This window comes from Nerophis lumbriciformis, linkage group LG13 (genome assembly GCF_033978685.3).
Source record: "Nerophis lumbriciformis linkage group LG13, RoL_Nlum_v2.1, whole genome shotgun sequence".
Classification (NCBI taxonomy): domain Eukaryota; kingdom Metazoa; phylum Chordata; class Actinopteri; order Syngnathiformes; family Syngnathidae; genus Nerophis; species Nerophis lumbriciformis.
This window is the reverse complement of record NC_084560.2, coordinates 29,180,421-29,200,683: the sequence shown is the minus strand read 5'-3', so window position 1 is coordinate 29,200,683 and position 20,263 is coordinate 29,180,421. Positions and strand designations below refer to the sequence as shown.

Here is a 20,263-nt window from a genome sequence, read left to right as displayed (position 1 = left end):
AATTGACTGTGTGTCGGTTTTAAAAGTGCTCCCCCTCTGGTAAACATATGAAATAACAAGTGTGTAAAAAATGTGAAGTGCTACCCCTGTGGCCAACATATGTAATAACAAGTGTGTGTAAGAAATTTAAATGCACCCCCTTTGGCCAAAATTAATACAAAAATATAACATAAATATGTATATAGAGACATACTGCAATAACGTGAAGTAAATAATGAAGAATAAAAACCAATTACCTACAAAAAAAAACTTTAAAAAAAATAAAATAAAATAAAAGCAGTCTTTTTCTCACAATGTGTCGATTTTTTTCTTATAAAATTGGGAACAATTTCTCATATTCTTTCCGTTTCTGTAACATTGCAATATTTTCTCGTAAAATTACTTTTTTATGTAAAAGTACTTTTTGTAAAATTATTACTTTTTAATGCAAAATGGCGACATTTGTCATATAAAATTCTGACTTTTATCACACTATTGCCAATTTTTTGTTGTTCTTGTAAAATAGTGAAATTTTTTTTTGTCGAGTAAAAGTATGACTTTTCATTGAATTGACAAAATGTAAAGCTTTTTCTTGTAAAATTGCGACTGTTGAACAAAATTCACATTTTTATCATGATATTGCACACATGTTCAGTTTTTCTTGTAAACTTTTGACTTGCGACTTATTATAATACTGCCAACATTCTAAGTTTTCTTGTAAAATTGTGTTCTTTTTCTTGTGAAATTCCAACTCATTTTTTACTACAATCAAGTTTTTTTTAAATATTTGCATAGTATGTATATATTATTAAAGTTGTAAATACAAATCTTTATAAATCAAGAAAGGGTGGTCCTAGAGAGGTAGGCCTTATTCGGAGGTCTCAAGAAGGTAACAAATACAAGAGTGTGTGAGTGTGTGTGTGTGTGTGTGTGTGTGTGTGTGTGTGTGTGTGTGTGTGTGTGTGTGTGTGTGTGTGTGTGCTTTTATCTTTCACGCTCTTCACAACTCTTAAGGGTCTGCAGCTTCATGTATGGCCTGCGTGTGGGGGGATTATTATTTTACATGTCACAAACCAGATTTTTGCCCAGAGGCACAGTTGTTACAAACTGTTCAACGTTAAAGGGGAACTGCACTTTTTTTGTGGAATTTCGTTCACAATCATTATGAAAGACATGACGGATGGATTTTTTTTTAATGCATTCTAAATATTAAATGCACGTAAATAAAAGTTTGTTTACAGCTGAGCCAATGGGAGCTCCACTATTTCACCCATGAAATCCAATAAATAACTATCCAAAAATCCACCAAAAAAAAAAACATGCCTTGAATATTAACCAAGTATTAGTGATATTGTTATTAAAAGTGTTAACGCAGACAAACTATTTATAGCGGCGCCGTGATCACTTCCGTGTGTACCTATGTTTACATCACAGAGTGGTCTGCTGCGTCCTCGCTTCTGTTCTCCCTAGAAGTGTATTATACATCATAAATCATGCATCTCATCTGCACAGAAGAAGTCTAAGTACAGTACAGGCCAAAAGTTTGGACACACCATCTCCTCATTCAATGCGTTTTCATTATTTTCATGACTATTCACATTGTAGATTGTCACTGAAGGCATCAAAACTATGAATGAACACATGTGGAGTTATGTACTTAACAGAAAAAGGTCAAATAACTGAAAACATGTTTTATATTCTAGTTTCTTCAAAAGAGCCACCCTTTGCTCTGATTACTGCTTTGCACACTCTTGGCATTCTCTCGATGAGCTTCAAGCATACCTGTGAAGTGAAAACTATTTCAGGTGACTACCTCTTGAAGCTCATAGTTTTGATGCCTTCAGTGATGATCTACAATGTGAATAGTCATGAAAATAAAGAAAATGCATTGAATGAGAAGGTGTGTCCAAACTTCTGGCCTGTACTGTAGGTATTCCGACAAGTTGGTACATTTTGAAAGCCATTTAGGACCCGAAAACGGCCAGAATGACACGAAAAGACGCTTGGTTCCCCCCGCGCAACACCCCGTTTTTTTGTGAGGATTATGAGACACTCTTTACCTAAATAGGAATATATGAACATCCCAGCAGTCTGTATTCTAATGACAGCAGACATTGTACAGTGAGTTATGTTTTACTAGGTTTGTTGGCTCTCATGAACTCTGCAATGAGTAATAATCAGTGATGAAGAAAAAAAAAAGCAAATGTGATGCGTTTTTGAAAATAATACCCCGCGTATGCTCCAAATGATCAAAATACGTAAATATTAAATGTTATTATAAATGTGCCCTTCTACTACATTACATATATACTTATATCATGTATATAAAACCCCAAGGGAGGTGTTTAGATGTTTTTTTAAAGAATTGCGTGGCTACTATAGGCTTCATTGTAAGCGGACTTTTGATCGCATTTATTTAATATTTTGAATACAAAATAAAAATAAAGTAACATCACAATGATTGTGAATGATAGGCAAAATTCCCAAAAATTGCAGTTCCCCTTTAACCCACAGAGGAGGACTGACGGCAGAAAGGGTGGCAGCCAGCGGGCTTTACCATTTTCCTCCAGGTGTTTTTGGAGAATATAACTGCTCTCGGTTCCCTCTGAGGCGTAGTCCGAAGGAATGTGCCCGTCGACGTCCTGCAGGAGCACATCAACCCCGGCCTTCAAGAAAAGAGAAATGAAAACTGAATAAGAGACAACAGACGGACGTTTTGTGACATTTTACAGGTAAAAACTAACCAGTAAAATCCCACTACCGTACAATTTGACAAACATGAGATATATAGTCATGGTCAAAAGTTTACATACACTTGTGAAGGACAAAACGTCAGGGCTGTCTTGAGTTTCCAATAATTTCTACAACTCTTATTTTTTGTGATAGAGTGATTGGAGCACATACTTGTCGGTCACAAAAAACATTCATGAAGTTTGGTTCTTTTATGAATTTATTATGGGTCTACTGAAAATGCTGGGTGAAAAGTATACATACAGCAATGTTAATATTTGGTTACATGTCCCTTGGCAAGTTTCACTGCAATAAGGTGCTTTTGGTAGCCATCCACAAGCTTCTGCTTGAATTTTTGACCACTCCTCTTGACAAAATTGGTGCAGTTCAGCTAAATTTGTTGGTTTTCTGACATGGACTTGTTTCTTCAGCATTGTCCACACGTTTAAGTCAGGATTTTGGGAAGGCCATTTCTAAAACCTTATTTCTAGCCTGATTTAGCCATTCTTTTACCACTTTTGACGTGTGTCCTGTTGGAACACCCAACTGCGCCCAAGACCCAACCTCCGGGCTAATGATTTTAGGTTGTCCTGAAGAATGTGGAGGTAATCCTCCTTTTTCATTGTCCCATTTAAAGCATCGGTTCCATTGACAGCAAAACAGGCCCAGAGCATAATACTACCACCACCATGCTTGACGGTAGGAATGGTGTTCCTGGGATTAAAGGCCTCACCTTTTCTCCTCCAAACATATTGCTGGGTATTGTTGCCAAACAGCTCAAATTTAGTTTCATCTGACATCACATGGACAAAGGTTAAGACCTTCTGGAGGAAAGTTATGTTCTTACATACAGCAACAAAAGTAAAACGTAGTTAAAAACAAGCGAGTGGGACCATGTAGTAAATGTGCCATTGTATTCTTTGTTAGTCACAGTGCAGGAATACGTTTGTGTTAAAATTGTATATAAAGTGCCTTGGCATTCATTGACATTTTACATGCGATTCTTCACGCAAAATAGATCACGGCGCGTGGTCTGCATAGGGAGAGAACAGCTGGAACAGATCATTTCCATTATTTCCTAATGGTCAACAACTGTATTTTCCTTTCCCATGGGTATATATTCGAGACACTAGCAGGAGCTGCACTGAATTAAAGATCTCATTAAAAAAAAAGATGAGGAGTTAACCTTAGGTTCAAGCTGGTGACAAGATGAATGTGTGTTTAATCGACAAGGACCCCATGAGCGGTCCTCCGTTACAGTGCGAGACGGCGTGCAGGCTTCCACTTTCGCTACAGGCGCCATTAATGGCCCACAAATGTTGTTATGATCGATGGCTCCTCTTTGGACAGACTCCGTCGCAATCATTAGTTGTTCAACTACGTTGAAAAACGTTCTCTTTTAGCTTGTGCTGTGCTCATGTTTAGGGCAGTAAAAGCAATGTAAAGCACTGGTCAATGAATCGTTTCTTTGACTGCGCCATAAAAAGACCAGCTGAGCTAATAATGTTCATCAGTAGACCAGGTCTGATAGCAGGTACCAGTCGTGGTCCCTAAGTGAGGGCCCTTATTGGACATAGGCAACTAATAGAATTCTAACGAGCCAGTTGAGAAGCAAAGAGATTTATGAGCTTGTCCAAGGAGTTAAAGGGTTCGGGAAAGCTGCAGAAATTGATTCATGCATCTGGGATTTGTTTCGTAACAAATCATTATTTTTAACTCTCGCAGATTTCCCACTGTTTTCGTTCTGTTTTATGGCTGATAAAGGGAGTATAGAGGTGTCAACCCGCACCCATCTGATGGCTTACCGTTAGTGTAGGTGCTAATAAAAGGACCAGAAAGACACTAATAGGATGCATACCTGCACCAAGGTGTAAGGACTACAGTATACATACTAGGGCTGTGAATCTTTGGAACCACACAATTCGAATACTTTTTTAATTAACATTGGGTGTCACTTATATGATTAACTACAGTTCTCCATAAAAAAGACACACAAATCTGATAGATTTTTTTATTACTTAAAAGAAAACTGGTTTTGTTTAAAAAAATTATATACAAACTTTTAATAAAGTCAAATACAAATAAGGCAACAAGAGAAGTGTCCAACACTTCTGACATATGCAGTAACATATTGTGTTATTTTCCATTCTATTATTTTGTCAACATTATTAAGGACAAGTGGTAGAAAATGAATTATTCCATCCATCCATTTTCTACCGCTTATTCCCTTTGGGGTCGCGGGGGGCGCTGGAGCCTATCTCAGCTACAATCGGGCGGAAGGCGGGGTACACCCTGGACAAGTCGCCACCTCATCGCAGGGCCAACACAGATAGACAGACAACATTCACACTCACATTCACACACTAGGGCCAATTTAGTGTTGCCAATCAATCTATCCCCAGGTGCATGTCTTTGGAAGTGGGAGGAAGCCGGAGTACCCGGAGGGAACCCACGCAGTCACGGGGAGGACATGCAAACTCCACACAGAAAGATCCCGAGCCCGGGATTGAACCCAAGACTACTCAGGACCTTCGTATTGTGAGGCAGATGCACTAACCCCTCTGTTATTAATCTACTTATTCATTTACTGTTGATATCTGCTTACTTTCTCTTTTAACATGCTCTGTCTACACTTCTGTTAAAATGTAATAATATTTTATTCTTCTGTTGTTTGATGCTTTACATTAGTTTTGGATGATACCACACATTTGGGTATCGATCTGATACCAAGTCGCTACAGGATCATACCTTGGTCATATTCAAAGTCCTCATGTATCCAGGGAGATATTTACTAAGTTTATAAACATAATATAAATTTAAAAAAAATAAAATAAAATAAATGATGCCAAAAAATAGCAACATAATCATAGTACTTGGTATCATTACAGTGGATGTTAGGTGTTGATCCACCAATGGCGTTTGTTTACATTTTGACGCCGGTAAGCTACGAATTTAATATGCTCTGCTACTTTCTACTCCTTTTTGAAGTGAAAGTGTGAACATGGCGTGTCACTCAATGTAACAAAAACAAATAAATCAACTACATTTATGTTTGCGGTTTGAGTCGTTGATGAAAGTATTCATGATGACCAGAATTAAAAAGGCCATATGACATTTTTTTCCCCAATTTATTGAACCAGGAAGTAGCCTTACTGAGAAAACATTAATAATGTAATATTGTTGTTCGCTTGTTTAGCTGCATGTGGACATAGCTGTCAGTATATGATGCAGTGCAATTATTGCAAACTCCACTCCGAGGGTTGTACGGTACACCGGTATTAGTATCGTACCACAATACTAATGACTCATATTCGGTACTATACCGCCTCTAAAAAGTACCGGTCCCCCACCCGTCGTCGTGTGATGCAGACATGCATCACACGATGCATGTCTGCATCGTGTTCGAATAACCAAAGCTAAAGGTGAAGCTATAACACTGAAACGCCCTCAGGAAGAGGTGCTTTAAGACATGACTAGCTAGCTAGTGACTAGTATGTATCCGCAGTCAGCAGTGTTGTAACTACTTCTAGATCACTAATCCTTGTCTCTACGGCGACTAGTAAAGTACATTTATTTCAAGTATCATCCATGTAGGACGAGAGATAGCTAAACATGCCTCACTATGCACCGCAGCACCCCGGACTCAGATTGGATGTGCTACAAGCGGTCTATAGTTACCAAAGTCAAGTCAAGATTTCCCTACGTCCGATCATTTATTATTAAGACGATCATCTTAACTTTGAACACACTGCACACATGTGAATGAAGGGCATACTTAGTCAACAGCCATACATGTCACGCTAAGGTTGGCCGTATGAACAACGCCAACACTGTCATAAACATGTGCCATATAGTAAAACCACACTAAACAACAATGAAAAACACATTTTGGGAGAATATCTGCGCCGCAACACAACATAAACACTACAGAACAAATTCCCAGAATTCCCTGCAGCACCAACTCTTCCGGGATGCTACAATATAAACAAACGCCATTGGTGGATCTACACCTAACATCCACTGTAATGATACCAAGTACAATAGTGTATCTAGTCGATACTACTATGATTACATCGATAGTTTTTAACATCCCCAAATCTTCTTTCGTTTTTTAAAAATTTATATTATGTTTATAAACTCAGTAAATATGTCCCTGGACACATGAGGACTTTGAATATGACCAATGTATGATCCTGTAACTACTTGGTATCCGATTGATACCCAAAATTGTGGTATCATCCAAAACTAATGTAAAGTATCCAAACATCAGAAGAATAAGTGATTATTACATTTTAACAGAAGTGTAGATAGAACATGTTAAAAGAGAAAGTAAGCAGATATTAACAGTAGATTAATAATCCATTTTCTACCACTTGGAAAATGACACAATATGTTACTGCATACGTCAGCAGCTAAATTATGAGCCTTTGTTTGCCTAATTACTAATAAAAGACAAGTTTTCTTGTCTGTTTACTATTTTATTTAAGGACTAAATTGCAATAAGAAACATATGTTTAATGTACCCTAAGATTTTTTGTAAAAATAAAGCCAATAATGCCATTTTTTGTGGTCCCCTTTATTTACAAAAGTACCGATACCGGTACCAAAACATTGGTATCGGGACAACACTACTCCACTCACAACAACACACATAATGTTGAAATATACCACTAGTACACTATAACTGTATTTTTGCAAAGGCGGAATGTTCCGGACATCGTATTAGATTGCAGATTTGTCTCTAATGTTGTATACGGCAAGAGTGTGAAGTGAAAAATGCCTGAAAAGCAAATCTCTTGAGAGAAACCGCGCCGCCACAAAAGCAATAGCTGTGCTTTGATTGTGTCGCAAGGCAATGAGGGGACGCAGGTGGCGTCGAGGGACTCATGACAAAGTGGAGCATGGATGCAGAGGCATTAGTCATGTGTCTGCGCTCAGATGATAAGTGATGACAGATATAAATGAGTTGGCGTGGACAGACCCCAAAGGGGTTAACAGGTTGACTCCTGACCCCCGACTTCAGTGGTATGATGAACAACGCCACGTTGGTGGTTTTACAGAATGCATCTCACACATGTTGAGGTTCTTTCTATTGATGTTTCGCCGTGTTACGCCATTAAATTGTTACATGGACTTGTAGGACTTACACTGAATCAATAATAGTCGTAGTAGTTGTTGACTCTCCTCACTTTTATTTCCTATACTGAAACTGGTACTGTACTTTTAAAAAAAGGTTACTAACCCTTTGCTTTTTATTTTTGGCTTCGTGCAACACCTTATTCTAGAAAAAATGGTGGTGAGAGAAAAAGGAGTATAACAAGTAAGAGAAAATTAGTAGAGGAGCAGGAGAAGGAAATAATTAGAAGGAAGAGAAGCAAAAATAGAAAAAGAAAAACAAGGGAAACAAAAAAAGAACAAGAGGGAGCGAAGGAGAAGAAGAAGTAGAGGAAGGAGGAAGACAAAGGGGAAAGCAGAAAGAGAAACAAAGTAGAAGGACAAGAAGACAAAGTAGATCAAAAAGGAGTAGGATGAGAAGAAGAAAAAGAAGAAGAAAGAAGAAGACAATGATGAAGAAGAAAGGACAGATGAAGTGTAGAGAAAGAAAAAGGAGGAGAAAAATGACAAGAGTAAAGGAGAAGAAGAAGAAGCATAGAAAATGAAAGAGGAGGAAAAGGAAACTAATGTAAAGGAGAAAGAAGGATGAGAAGGAGAAAAAACAAAGAAAAAGGAAAAAATTATGAGTAGGAGAAGAGGAGGAAGAAGAATGATGATTATGAGAAGAAGTGGGAAAAATGAGAGGCACAACAAGTAGATAATAAATGATAAGAAGCAGAAGCAGAAGAAGAAGAAGAAAAAAAAGAAGAAGAAGAAGAAGAAGAAAAAGAAGAAGAAGACGATGATGAAGAAGAAAGGACAGATGAAGTGTAGAGAAAGAAAAAGGAGGAGAGAAATATGACAAGAAAAAGACGTAAAAGTAAAGGAAAGAAGAAGAAGAGGAAGCATAGAGAAGGAAAGAGGAGGAAAAGGAAACTAATGTAAAGGAGAAAGAAGGATGAGAAGGAGAAAAAAACAAAGAAAAAGGAAAAAATTATGAGTAGGAGAAGAGGAGGAAGAAGAATGATGATAAGGAGAAGAAGTGGAATAATGAGAGGGACAACAAGTAGATAATAAATGATAAGAAGAAGAAGAAAAAGATGAATAAGAAGAAGAAGAAGAAGAAAGGAGAAGAAGATGATTAAGAAGAAAGGACAGATGAAGTATAGAGAAAGGAGGAGGAGGAGAAAAATTACAAGAAAAAGACAGAAAAAAGAAGGATAAGAAGGATAAAAGACAATGTTTATAAGAAAGGATGAGGAAAAGGACAAGAAGAAGAAGTAGAGAAGGAAATAAAATAAGAAGGAGAAGGACAAGAAGACAAAGCAGAAAAGAAAGGAGTAGGATGAGAGAGAAGAAGTAGAGGAAAGAGGAAGATGAGGGGGAGAAAAAGCAGAAGGAGAAAAATAAAGTAGAGGGAAAGGAGCAAAAGGAAAGGAAAGGAAAAGAAGTGGGAAACATGAAAAGGACAACAAGTAGATAAGAAATGAGGAGAAGGAGAAGGAGAAGAAGAAGAAGAAGAAGAAGAAGAAAAAGAAGAAGAAGAAGAAAGGACAGAAGCAGTATAGAGAAAGAAGTAGGAGGAGAAAAATGACAAGAAAAAGACAGAAAAAAGTAGGATAAGAAGGACAAGAAGACAACGTTTATAAGAAAGGGTGAGGAATAGAACAAGAAGTAGAGAAGGAAGGAAAATAAGGAACAAGAAGACAAAGTAGATAAGAAAGGAGTAGGATGAGAAGAAGAAGAAGAAGAAGAAGAAGAAGAAGAAGAAGAAGAAAGGAGAAGACAATGAAGAAGAAAGGACAGATGAAGTGTAGAGAAAGAAAAAGGAGGAGAAAAATTACAAGAAAAAGACGTAAAAGTAAAGGAACGGAGAAGAAAAGGAAGCATAGAGAAGGAAAGAGGAAGAAAAGGAAAATAATGTAAAGGAGAAAGAAGGATGAGAAGGAGAAAAAAACAAAGAAAAAGGAAAAATGATGAGTAGGAGAAGAGGAGGAAGAAGAATGATGATAAGGAGAAGAAGTGGGAAAAATGAGAGGGACAACAAGTAGATAATAAATGATAAGAAGAAGAAGAAGAAGAAGAAAAAGAAAAGAAGAAGAAGAAAGGAGAACAAGATGAAGAAGAAGAAAGGACAGATGAAGTATAGAGAAAGATGGAGGAGGAGAAAAATGACAAGAAAAAGACAGAAGAAGAACAAGAAGACAATGTTTATAAGAAATGATGAGGAAAAGGCACACGCAGAAGTAGAGGAGGAAGGAAAATAAAAAGGAGAAGGACAAGAAGACAAAGTAGATAAGAAAGGAGGAGGATGAGAAGAAGAAGTAGAGGAAGAAAGGAGAAGGAGAACAAGAAGGAAGGAGAATAGCTAAAAAAAAAAGAGCAAAAAGAAGGGGGACTGAGACAAATAACAGGGAGAGAAATAAGAGTGACAAATGAGAACAAGAAAGACAAGTCAGAAAGGAAAGAAGAGAAGTAAAGGATAGACAAGGAGGATAAAGGAGTTGGAGGAAGGAAAGGGGGGAGGAGAAGAAGGAGAAGAAGAAGGAGAAGAAGCTGACAGACATGAGAAGTCGAGCACAGAGCAGTCGGGGCCTCTGGGTTGTTAACTTCAAAGACTTGTTGAAAATTCAGACGTTTCCAATTCATCCGTCACGAGCACAGAAAGTGGGTCAACGCTAAACTCTCAATGTCCCCACTGGTGTTTTTTCAAAAGGTCGAAGATGAGAAACAACATTTTAGAAGGCAACACGTCTCCTGACTCTGATCACGTGATACATCTTGTCAAACTTTTATCAGAATATTATTGTAACAGTATATCGCGCTTCATAGAGATTTGGAAATGTCAGCAATAATCACCCTGCTTTAGGCACAGGAAGCATAGGCTAAAAAAGATGGATAATAGGGAAGACAAAGACACAAGAGAAGCAATTTCTTCCAGTGGCAATTAAAGATAAGACTTCTAATCATACCCGTCTAGTGAGGCCACATTTCCACTCCTCATTAAAATGGAAACCCATCATTTTCGCAAAGAGAGAGCACTCGTTTATGGTGGCGATAAGACAGCTGCTGCATGCTTTGGAAGAGGAGCATCTGCATCGGTTAACCAGATTGGCTTAACATCTCAAAATGCTGATAGGATATTTTGAGGGAAAATTATATTCCAAGCAACACGTTACACACTGAAGGCTTTATTTACTGAAGATTTGCTTGTACTAAAACGTGCAAGCTTGACAGCACACGCATAACTGATCTACTAAAGGTGTGCACAGTGGATCGCATCTCTTAAGTGAGCAGAATTATTATTTTGCGTCTTTGTCTGTTGATCATCGAAGCGGCCACAATAATGTAAGGAGAAAACGCAAATATAGTATTTAGCACGTGCAATGTAATTTATCAACACTCATCACTCTTTTGCAAGCACTATTTAGCGTTTTATTTAGCACGTCTGAACAGTGTGTGCAAACTGACACAGACTCGGGGCAAAGATAGACGATCGACAGAGAACCCTCAGTCATATGTGTGTATTTCACCATATTTGCATGGTATGTAAAAAAAAACACATTGCATATTCAGCAACATCCTTTTATAATTGTATAGCTACTAGATGACTTAAAGGGGTCATATTATGATATTGTTCTACATTCAAAACACACCCTTGTGGTCTACATTAGTGTTTTTCAACCATTGTGCGGTGAGATATTGCCTGGTGTGCCGTGGGAAATTATGCAACTTCACCTAATTGGTCCAAAAAATATTTTTTGCAAATCAATAATTATAATCTCCAAATAATGTGCCGCTGCTAAGTCTGTGCTGTGTAGAGCTTGGCAGGGTAACCATGTAATACTCCATATCAGTATGTGGCAGCAAGTAGTTAATTGCTTTGTAAAAGTCGGAATGTGTCGGGTGAGACAGGGATGGTTTGTTGTGATCCCAATATGCAGACCACAGCGGGAGACAGGGTGCAGGTAAAAAGGTATGCAATGCTTAAACCAAAAATGAACAAAAGGGAAAGGAAAAGGCAATGAAGCATAGGGAAGGCTATGCAAAACGAAAGTAAAACTGAACTGGCTACAAAGTAAAGAAAAACAGAATTCTGGACGACAGCAAAAACTTGCAGCGTGTGGAGCAGAGACGGCGTCCACAAAGTACATCCGTACATGACATGACAATCAACAATGTCCACACAAAGAAGGATAGCAACAACTTAAATAGCCTTGCTTGCTAACACAAAGCAGGTGCGGGGAATAGCACTCCAAGGAAGACATGAAAATGCTACAGGAAAATACCAACAAGAACCAAAACAACACCTAAAACACTACACCCAGGAAAACACAGACAAACTCAAAATAAGGCACGACGACCTGGTGGAGTTTCATTTTTTAACGTTTTCTGCTGGTGGTGTGCCTCCGTATTTTTTATGAAAAAAATGTGCCTTGCCTCAAAAAAGGTTGAAAAACACTGGTCTACATAACATGTAATTGTGGTTCTTTGGTCAAAATATTGCATACATTCTGTTTTGCAGACCATCTTCAAGCTGCTTTCTGATCGTCTCTTCAGAATGCGCTATTTTATGGGCGGGTCTTATTTCCGTCCCTCCACTTCTCCACGTCCACTTAGCCCAGTTTTTAGCACCTCCATAGCGAGTTTACTGACAGATATAAGTTTGAACTAGGGTTGTACGGTATACCGGTATTAGTATAGTACCGCGATACTGAATCATTTTCGGTACTATACCACCTTTGAAAAGTACCGGTCTGTCATAACGAAATATGAAATATGCCCTTGGACACCTGAGGACTTTGAATATGACCAATGTATGAGCCTGTAACTACTTGGTATGGGATTGATACCCAAATTTGTGGTATCATCCAAAACTAATGTAAAATATCCAAACAACAGAAGAATCAATTATTATTACATTTTAACAGAAGTGCAGATAGAACATGTACAGAAAGTAGAAAATACAGAAAGTAAGCAGATATTAACAGTAAATGAACAAGTAGATTAATAATACATTGTCTACCACTTGTCCTTAATAATGTTGACAAAATAATAGAATAGAAAATGACACAATATGTTACTGCATACGTCAGCAGCTAAATTAGGAGCCTTTGTTTGCTTACTTACTAATAAAAGACAAGTTGTCTTGTATGTTCACTATTTTATTTAAGGACAAACATGCAATACGAAACATATGTTTAATGTACCGTAAGATTTTTTTGTTAAAATAAATCCAATAATGCAATTTTGTGTGGTCCCTTTTATTTAGAAAAGTACCGAAAAATATCTAAATAATTTTGGTACCGGTAGCAAAATATTGGTATCGGGACAACACTAGTTTGAACTATACGCTACTTTGTATTAAAAATGGCAACAGCGGAGAATGCATGTGCATGAGCTAGTCTGCCCCACAAAGAGAGAATAGCGGAAAAAAATGAGTGTATCGACTACAGTGTGGACTACAATGGCAGACACGTGCAAGGCACTCTGGGTACATCTATACCATACATGGAAAATCCGCAGACGTCACACTTGATGCAAATTTCAAATGGCTCGTTAGGTAGAACTATGAAAGAAGGCGAGATTATTTTTATAAATATCTCCACAAAGCCTCCACGGTTTGATTTCAAATTCTGAGGACTTATGCTTATCCAAGTACCAATAGGTAAAAAAAAGTTGTGTTTTGGTGTTGGCTTGAAAACATTTTTTTTTTTTCCTAATGGTGTTCGTTTTTTCATGCATACTTTATATTAATAAAATATATTTTACATGAAAAAAACTTGTATGTCCCTATCCCTTGAGCGCACCTTCAGGGCTGTAGATGTAGATGCACTTTGGACAGTGTCTAAAATTGCCATTAAAAATTGGTACATTTTTCCTGCATGTTTGAAATCATAGCAAGCACCACAGGTAGGAGCTTGATAACATGCAGTAAATAATCCAGTGTCTCCGTGCTGATGCCCCTTGTAATACACGCAAAATACTCATTTAAATAAAGCAGTCTGCACCAATCTTCAAGTGTACATCTATATATACTAATAGTATATATAGATTGCACATGCTGTCTAGCGTGTGGTATTTGGATCTAAGTAAATCAGGCCCTAAAATTATACCCAAAAATTCTAAACAAAATAAATTCTGGAATAATCTAGCATATATAAATATAGTAGGTGCATTATGATGATGAATCAGAAAACGGTAAGAGCCACGTCCTTTTTGGGATGTCTTTCCTATATGGGTTGACAAAATTAAGTCAAAATATAAAGACTCGTACCTACGTCTATACACGGTAATATCTCGTAAATCATGTATCAAATGTATATTTTTTGCCAGAATACACACACGCTGACAAAAAGGCAATTGAATAACATACAGTATGATACAGTACATTATTATCATAAATGCTTCCGTTAACACTTCTTTTCAGTTAACCACAGGCCAGGTGTGTGGTTTACAAAAGCAAATAACTGCTGGCTTCTCTAATTAGCGGCGTGTAAAAAACAACAAAAAAACAAAACATTTTTGTTTCATCTGACATCACATGGACAAAGATAAGACCTTCTGGAGGAAAGTTCTGTGGTCAGATGAAACAAAAATGTTGCTGTTTGGCCACAATACCCAGCAATATATTTGGAGGAGAAAAGGTGAGGCCTTTAATCCCAGGAACACCATTCCTACCGTCAAGCATGGTGGTGGTAGTATTACAAACGTTTGTACACTCTGGGCCTGTTTTGCTGCCAATGGAACTGGTGCTTTACAGAGAGTAAATGGGACAATGAAAAAGGAGGATTACCTCCAAATTCTTCAGGACAACCTAAAATCATCAGCCCGGAAGTTGGGTCTTTGGCGCAGCTGGGTGCTCCAACAGCACAATGACCCCAAACACACGTCAAAAGTGGTAGAGGAATGGCTAAATCAGGCTAGAATTAAGGTTTTAGAATGGCCTTCCCAAAGTCCTGACTTAAGCGTGCAGACAATGCTGAAGAAACAAGTCCATGTCAGAAAACCAACAAATTTAGCTGAACTGCACCAATTTTGTCAGGAGGAGTGGTCAAAAATTCAACCAGAAGCTTGTGGATGGCTACCAAAAGCACCTTATTGCAGTGAAACTTGCCAATGGACATGTAACCAAATATGAACATTGCTGTATGTATACTTTTGACCCAGCAGATTTGCTCACATTTTCAGTAGACCCATAATAAATTCATTAAAGAACCAAACTTCATGAATGTTTTTTGTGACCAACAAGTATGTGCTCCAATCACTCTATCACAAAAAAATAAGAGTTGTAGAAATTATTGGAAACTCAAAACAGCCATGACATTATGTTCTTTACAAGTGTATGTAAACGTTTGACCACGACTGTACTTTTCGATTTACGAACAACAGACCGCATAAAAAAATATGCTTTGGTGCACGAACATTTTCTCCGCGTACGAACGTTTATTCCACCCATTGTGTGCCTCGCAGCGCAGCCGTTTTTGTGTGCGGCAGCACTACTATCGTGGGCGGGATGATCGCTCTCTTCAATGTTCATTCTGTTAGTAGAGCAGTGCTGTTAGCTACTGTGCTACTCTGTGTCTTGTATCCTCATGAGTCCAAAGAAAGCAACCGAAAAGCGATGTGTGATTTTAAACTTTCAGGAAGTATCCACAGCCTTGTCAACACTGCCTTCCCTCTCCCCTGCCCTTCCGCTGCATGTGAAGAACATGAACTGACAATGGAAAGTGGAGTTTATTTTCATTCCTAATCATTGTGGTGACCTGTTAAGGAGTTTTGTGGTTTCAAACTGTGAGGGCACCACAGGGCTAGTGACAGTGTGTGTGGGTGTCGGCACGGCGGCTGTTAATGAGAACAGTTCAGCTAGTTGTCGTTGTTTTGACTTTGTTATTGAATAAAACGTTGATCCGTAACCCAATCTGTTTCTCTGACATTCAGTAGCGCTTAATATTGTGTTCAAAGTATACAAACTTTTACTAAAATAATGACTTTTGTCACAGTTGAAACCCATTAATCATGCTATTTATGGACACATTTGCTTCAACACACAATCCTTTATATTTACTAACCCTGTTTAATGACAAATTTAGTTCGTAAAAAAAGGTTCCACTGTAAACTGCATCATGATAGTATAGTGTAAAGTTCACCAAGAGCTGTGCTGGACAATAGCTTATATATTATATATATAGCTTTAGGGTTTTACTACTTACGTATAAAATACTAAACGGTCTAGCTCCATCCTATCTTTCTGATTGTATTGTACCATATGTCCCGGCAAGACGTTCTAAGAACTCCGGCTTATTAGTGATTCCCAGATCCCAAAAACAGTCTGCAGGCTATAGAGTGTTTTCTATTCGGGCTCCAGTACTCTGGAATTCCGTCCCGGTAACAGTTAGAGATGCTACCTCAGTAGAAGCATTTAAGTCCCATCTTAAAACTCCTTTCTATACGCGAGCCTTTAAATAGACCCCCCTTTTAGACCAGTTGATCTGCCGTCTCTTTTCTGCTCTGCCCCTCTCTCCCGCGTGGAGAGGTTATTAAGTGACCACTGGTGACGCGCTAGCTGTTCAAAAGTCAGGACCCGGGGTGGACCACTCATCTGTGCATCAGTTGTTGACGTCTCTGCGCTGCTGACTTGTCTCCACTCAAGATGATCCCCTACTACCCCCACTATGGACTGGACTCTCACACTATTAACTAGATTCACTCGACGTCCATTGCACCAGTCGCCCAGGGTGGGGTCCCCACATCTGCGGTCCCCTCCAAGGTTGAGTTTTTTCTTGCCCTGAAGTGGGATCTGAGCCGCTTGTGCAGCCCTTTGAGACACTTGTGATTAAGGGCTGTATGAATAAACTTTGATTGATTGGTTGATTATTGCTCATTGGCCAGCATGGCTCAAACAACCCACAATCTGTGGATTGTGCAGCATTACCACTGCTTTAAAATACTGGTTGCACTACTCAGCTGCTGATGCAGAGAAAGTTCCACGCCCCCCTTTTGGCAACCCCTCAAACACGTCCATGCCCGTGTGGAACCTCTATGATTCCACACTACAGTCAATTAACAGAGTCAAGCTGTACAAGAACTCAGCAAGTTGCTCCGGGTGTAATTCAACAACGCGACTGAGCTGTCTGTCTATTTGCCCTCCCCCTGCAGATATTGTCACGGAGGACCTAATCAGCATACGCCGACAGGAAAGCAAAACCTCAGATCGTTACAAAACAAGGCAAATTCCAAACACGGAACTCGTTTTATCAACAAAAGTCCCAAGCAGGACGTGGCAATTTGTACCGTCACGCTTGGAATGTCATTGTCTATGCATGCATATTAGTTATTACGGTGAGTGTCAAATGGCGTGCAAGACAATAATTCATCCTCACCAGAAGCAAAAGCAGCACCATGTCGACGTGGTCGCACACACATGCTACATGCAGAGCTGTCCACAGGTCTTCGTCCTGCAGATTGACGCTCAGGCCTCGCTCCAGCAGCACCTCCGCCGCGAACACGTTGTCGTGGCGAGCGCACTGCGAAATGATGGCAGTGTGTTGACAGTTTCCACTGGATCCTATGCAGTTTATTATGGACAAAAGTATTGGGACAAATTCTTAGACTAAACCCTCCTTTTGCACTGTTTCCATTGCATTGACTCAACATACCTCAGCTCACTATTGGTGTGTGATGGGCGTATCAATCCAACTGTCTATAGTATCGATACCAATGTGGTACTGGATCTACACCTGGCCGTAATTAAGACTTTTGTGGTAGTTTCTCGTCTTTACTTCCAGCAATTTTTTCCTCAGAGTTTATGTCAACTGTCTGTCTGTCTCTGTCTGCTGCTCTAGTGACTTCAATTTTAAACATTGTCGTAGTTATAACTTTTTTTGTTTGTTTTGGTGACATTCTTATCTTTGGATTTGTGCTTATTTTTTGTCATTTTGCATTAGTGACTTCCTATGGAGCCCCTAGAGCAGGGGTCGGCAACCCGCGGCTCTAGAGCCGCATGCGGCTCTTTAGCGCCGCCTTAGTGGCTCCCTGGAGTTTTTTCAAAGATGTATGAAAAATGGAAAAAGATGAGGGGAAAAAAATATATTTTTTGTTTTAATATGGTTTCTGTAGGAGGCCAAACATGACACAAACCTCCCTAATTTTTATAAATCCCACTGTTTGTATTAAACATGCTTCACTGATTCGAGTATTTGGCGAGCGCCGTTTTGTCCTACTAATTTTGGCGGTCCTTGAACTCACCGTAGTTTGTTTACATGTATAACTTTCTCCGACTTTCTAGGACATGTTTTATGCCACATCTTTTTCTGTCTCATTTTGTCCACCAAACTTTTAAAGTTGTGCATGAATGCACAAAGGTGAGTTTTGTTGATGTTATTGACTTGTGGGGAGTGCTAATCGGGCATATTTGGTCACTGCATGACTGCAAGCTAATCGATGCTAACATGCTATTTAGGCTAGCTATATGTACATATAGCATCATAATGCCTCGTTTGTAGCTATATTTGAGCTCATTTAGTTTCCTTTAAGTCCTCTTAATTCAATTTATATCTCATGACACACTATCTGTATGTAATATGGCTTTTAATTTTTTTGCGGCTCCAGACAGATTTGTTTTTGTATCTTTGGTCCATAATGGCTCTTTCAACATTTTGGGTTGCCGACCCCTGCCCTAGAGGGACATGGAGGGAAAAAAATGTTTTGCAAGATCTCGCAATACGGTACTCTCGCAAAGGTTTGTTTCCTATGCCAATGAACCGGAAGTGAAACAGACACAGCCATGGTGAATCGGAAGTGAAACAGACAAAGCGATGGAGGAGCCTACCTATCATCCGTGGGAGAAGTTTATTGATTTCTATTTTAGTATTGGCCTAACATATAAAGACATCAAATCGTATTATGGTACCACAACAAGGCTCCTCCATCGCTGTGTCTGTTTCACTATCGGTTCAGTGACATAGGAAAAACAACTTTTTTATAGTGAGATCTCGCAAAAAGTATTGAGAGATCTCGCAAAACATCCATGTCCCTTTAGGGGCTCCGTAACTTCGTACTTTAAAATTGGTACATAATATTGGAATAATTGTGTGAATTCACACATAGGGTTTTCTACACCAAAATTCATCTATTTATTAAACTTCTTCAACTTCTTCTCCAGATTTTGGCGCGCTCTACCTTCCACATTTTTCACCCGCTTCAAACCGTTCCAACTTAAAACTGTCCAGCCTATTCGGGAGTCACGGGCTTTCCCTTGACAAATTCCAAAAATTCCCCAGATTTCCCAGAATTACAGGTTTTCCGGGACATTTTTCCCCATTCAAAATGAATAGGCCATTTTTCAAACTTCCACCGTTTCCACATTTTTCAACTGATTCAAACCATTCTACCTTCAACACATTCCACCATCCTCGAAATTTAAACTAACTTGTTTCCAAGTTGAAAGAAATTCCAGAATTTTCCAGAATTCCTGGTTTTCCAAAGCCCTATTTTCACCCTTTTTTCTGGCGACTATTCCTTCCACATTTTTCAAGGCATTTTAACCGTTTCCCCGTCAAAACATTCCTCTTAATTAGGACAAAAAACTAAGTTGTTTTTTGAACTGGAAAAATTCCTGTTTTTTCCCGAAATTCCGTAATACCATTTCTCAATTCAATATGTTACTACTTCAACATTTCTTGACCGATTAAAAAAATTCTAACACCAACCATTTCAACTCATTCAAGTTTTTTTTTTTACCATTTTCAAAAAAATTCCCGCTTTTCCCGAAATTCCCAAATTTGAAGATTGAACTTAATGGGACATTCTTCAAAGTTCCACAACTCCCACATTTTTCATCTGATTCAAACTGTTCCAACTTCAAAATATTCAGCATGTTTGGAAATTGCGTGCTCTCCTTCAACAATTCTAAAAAAAATTCCAGGATTTCAGTTCAACTTCAGCATTGGAGCATTCACACGCAATTCCTTCAGGAATTGCCTCATCCAGTTTTAATTAATGTTATATTGTTACATATTTGTATTGTTGCATTTCATTATGGTATAAAAACATAGTAATTATAAGTTACTAACTAGAGGAAACTTCAATAATATTATTCAACAATCACGACATTTCAAATTTAAAAAAATATCGGTATAGCCCTGTATTAACTTGGTACCGGACCAATACTAAAATTCCTAGTATCGCCCACCTCTAATTTCCACTGGCAAAACCAGATACTACCAAAAATATTTCTAGTACAGTATCTTTCAGTTCTATCTTCCCTCTCATCAGATAATCATCAGCTCATGCTCACAATCTTCCTTGGTTCGCTCTAGTCTGAGGTCCTGGTGCAGGATCCAAAGTATTTACCCTCTACAAGAGGGGACGTGCCCAGACAAGGATAGCTTTTCTCTATTTTAGTAGTGACAGGCATGTAGTAGTATACTTCAGTGTTCACTTTGCTGCACCACTACGT

The 20,263-nt window shown here is 38.6% G+C and overlaps 1 protein-coding gene across 6 annotated transcripts in view; it reads right to left on the bottom strand.

Annotated features, from left to right (window-relative positions):
• The window catches only part of myo16 (myosin XVI), a 257,282-nt gene that overhangs the window by 155,409 nt on the left and 81,610 nt on the right, over nt 1-20,263 (bottom strand). For all 6 annotated transcript variants that reach the window (XM_061971132.1, XM_061971135.1, XM_061971134.1 and 3 more), the window contains 2 exons: nt 17,187-17,330; nt 2,537-2,645 (listed from right to left, as the gene is read on the bottom strand). In XM_061971132.1, the coding sequence (XP_061827116.1) occupies nt 2,537-2,645; nt 17,187-17,330 (253 nt within the window). The remainder of the gene's footprint in view (nt 1-2,536; nt 2,646-17,186; nt 17,331-20,263) is intronic.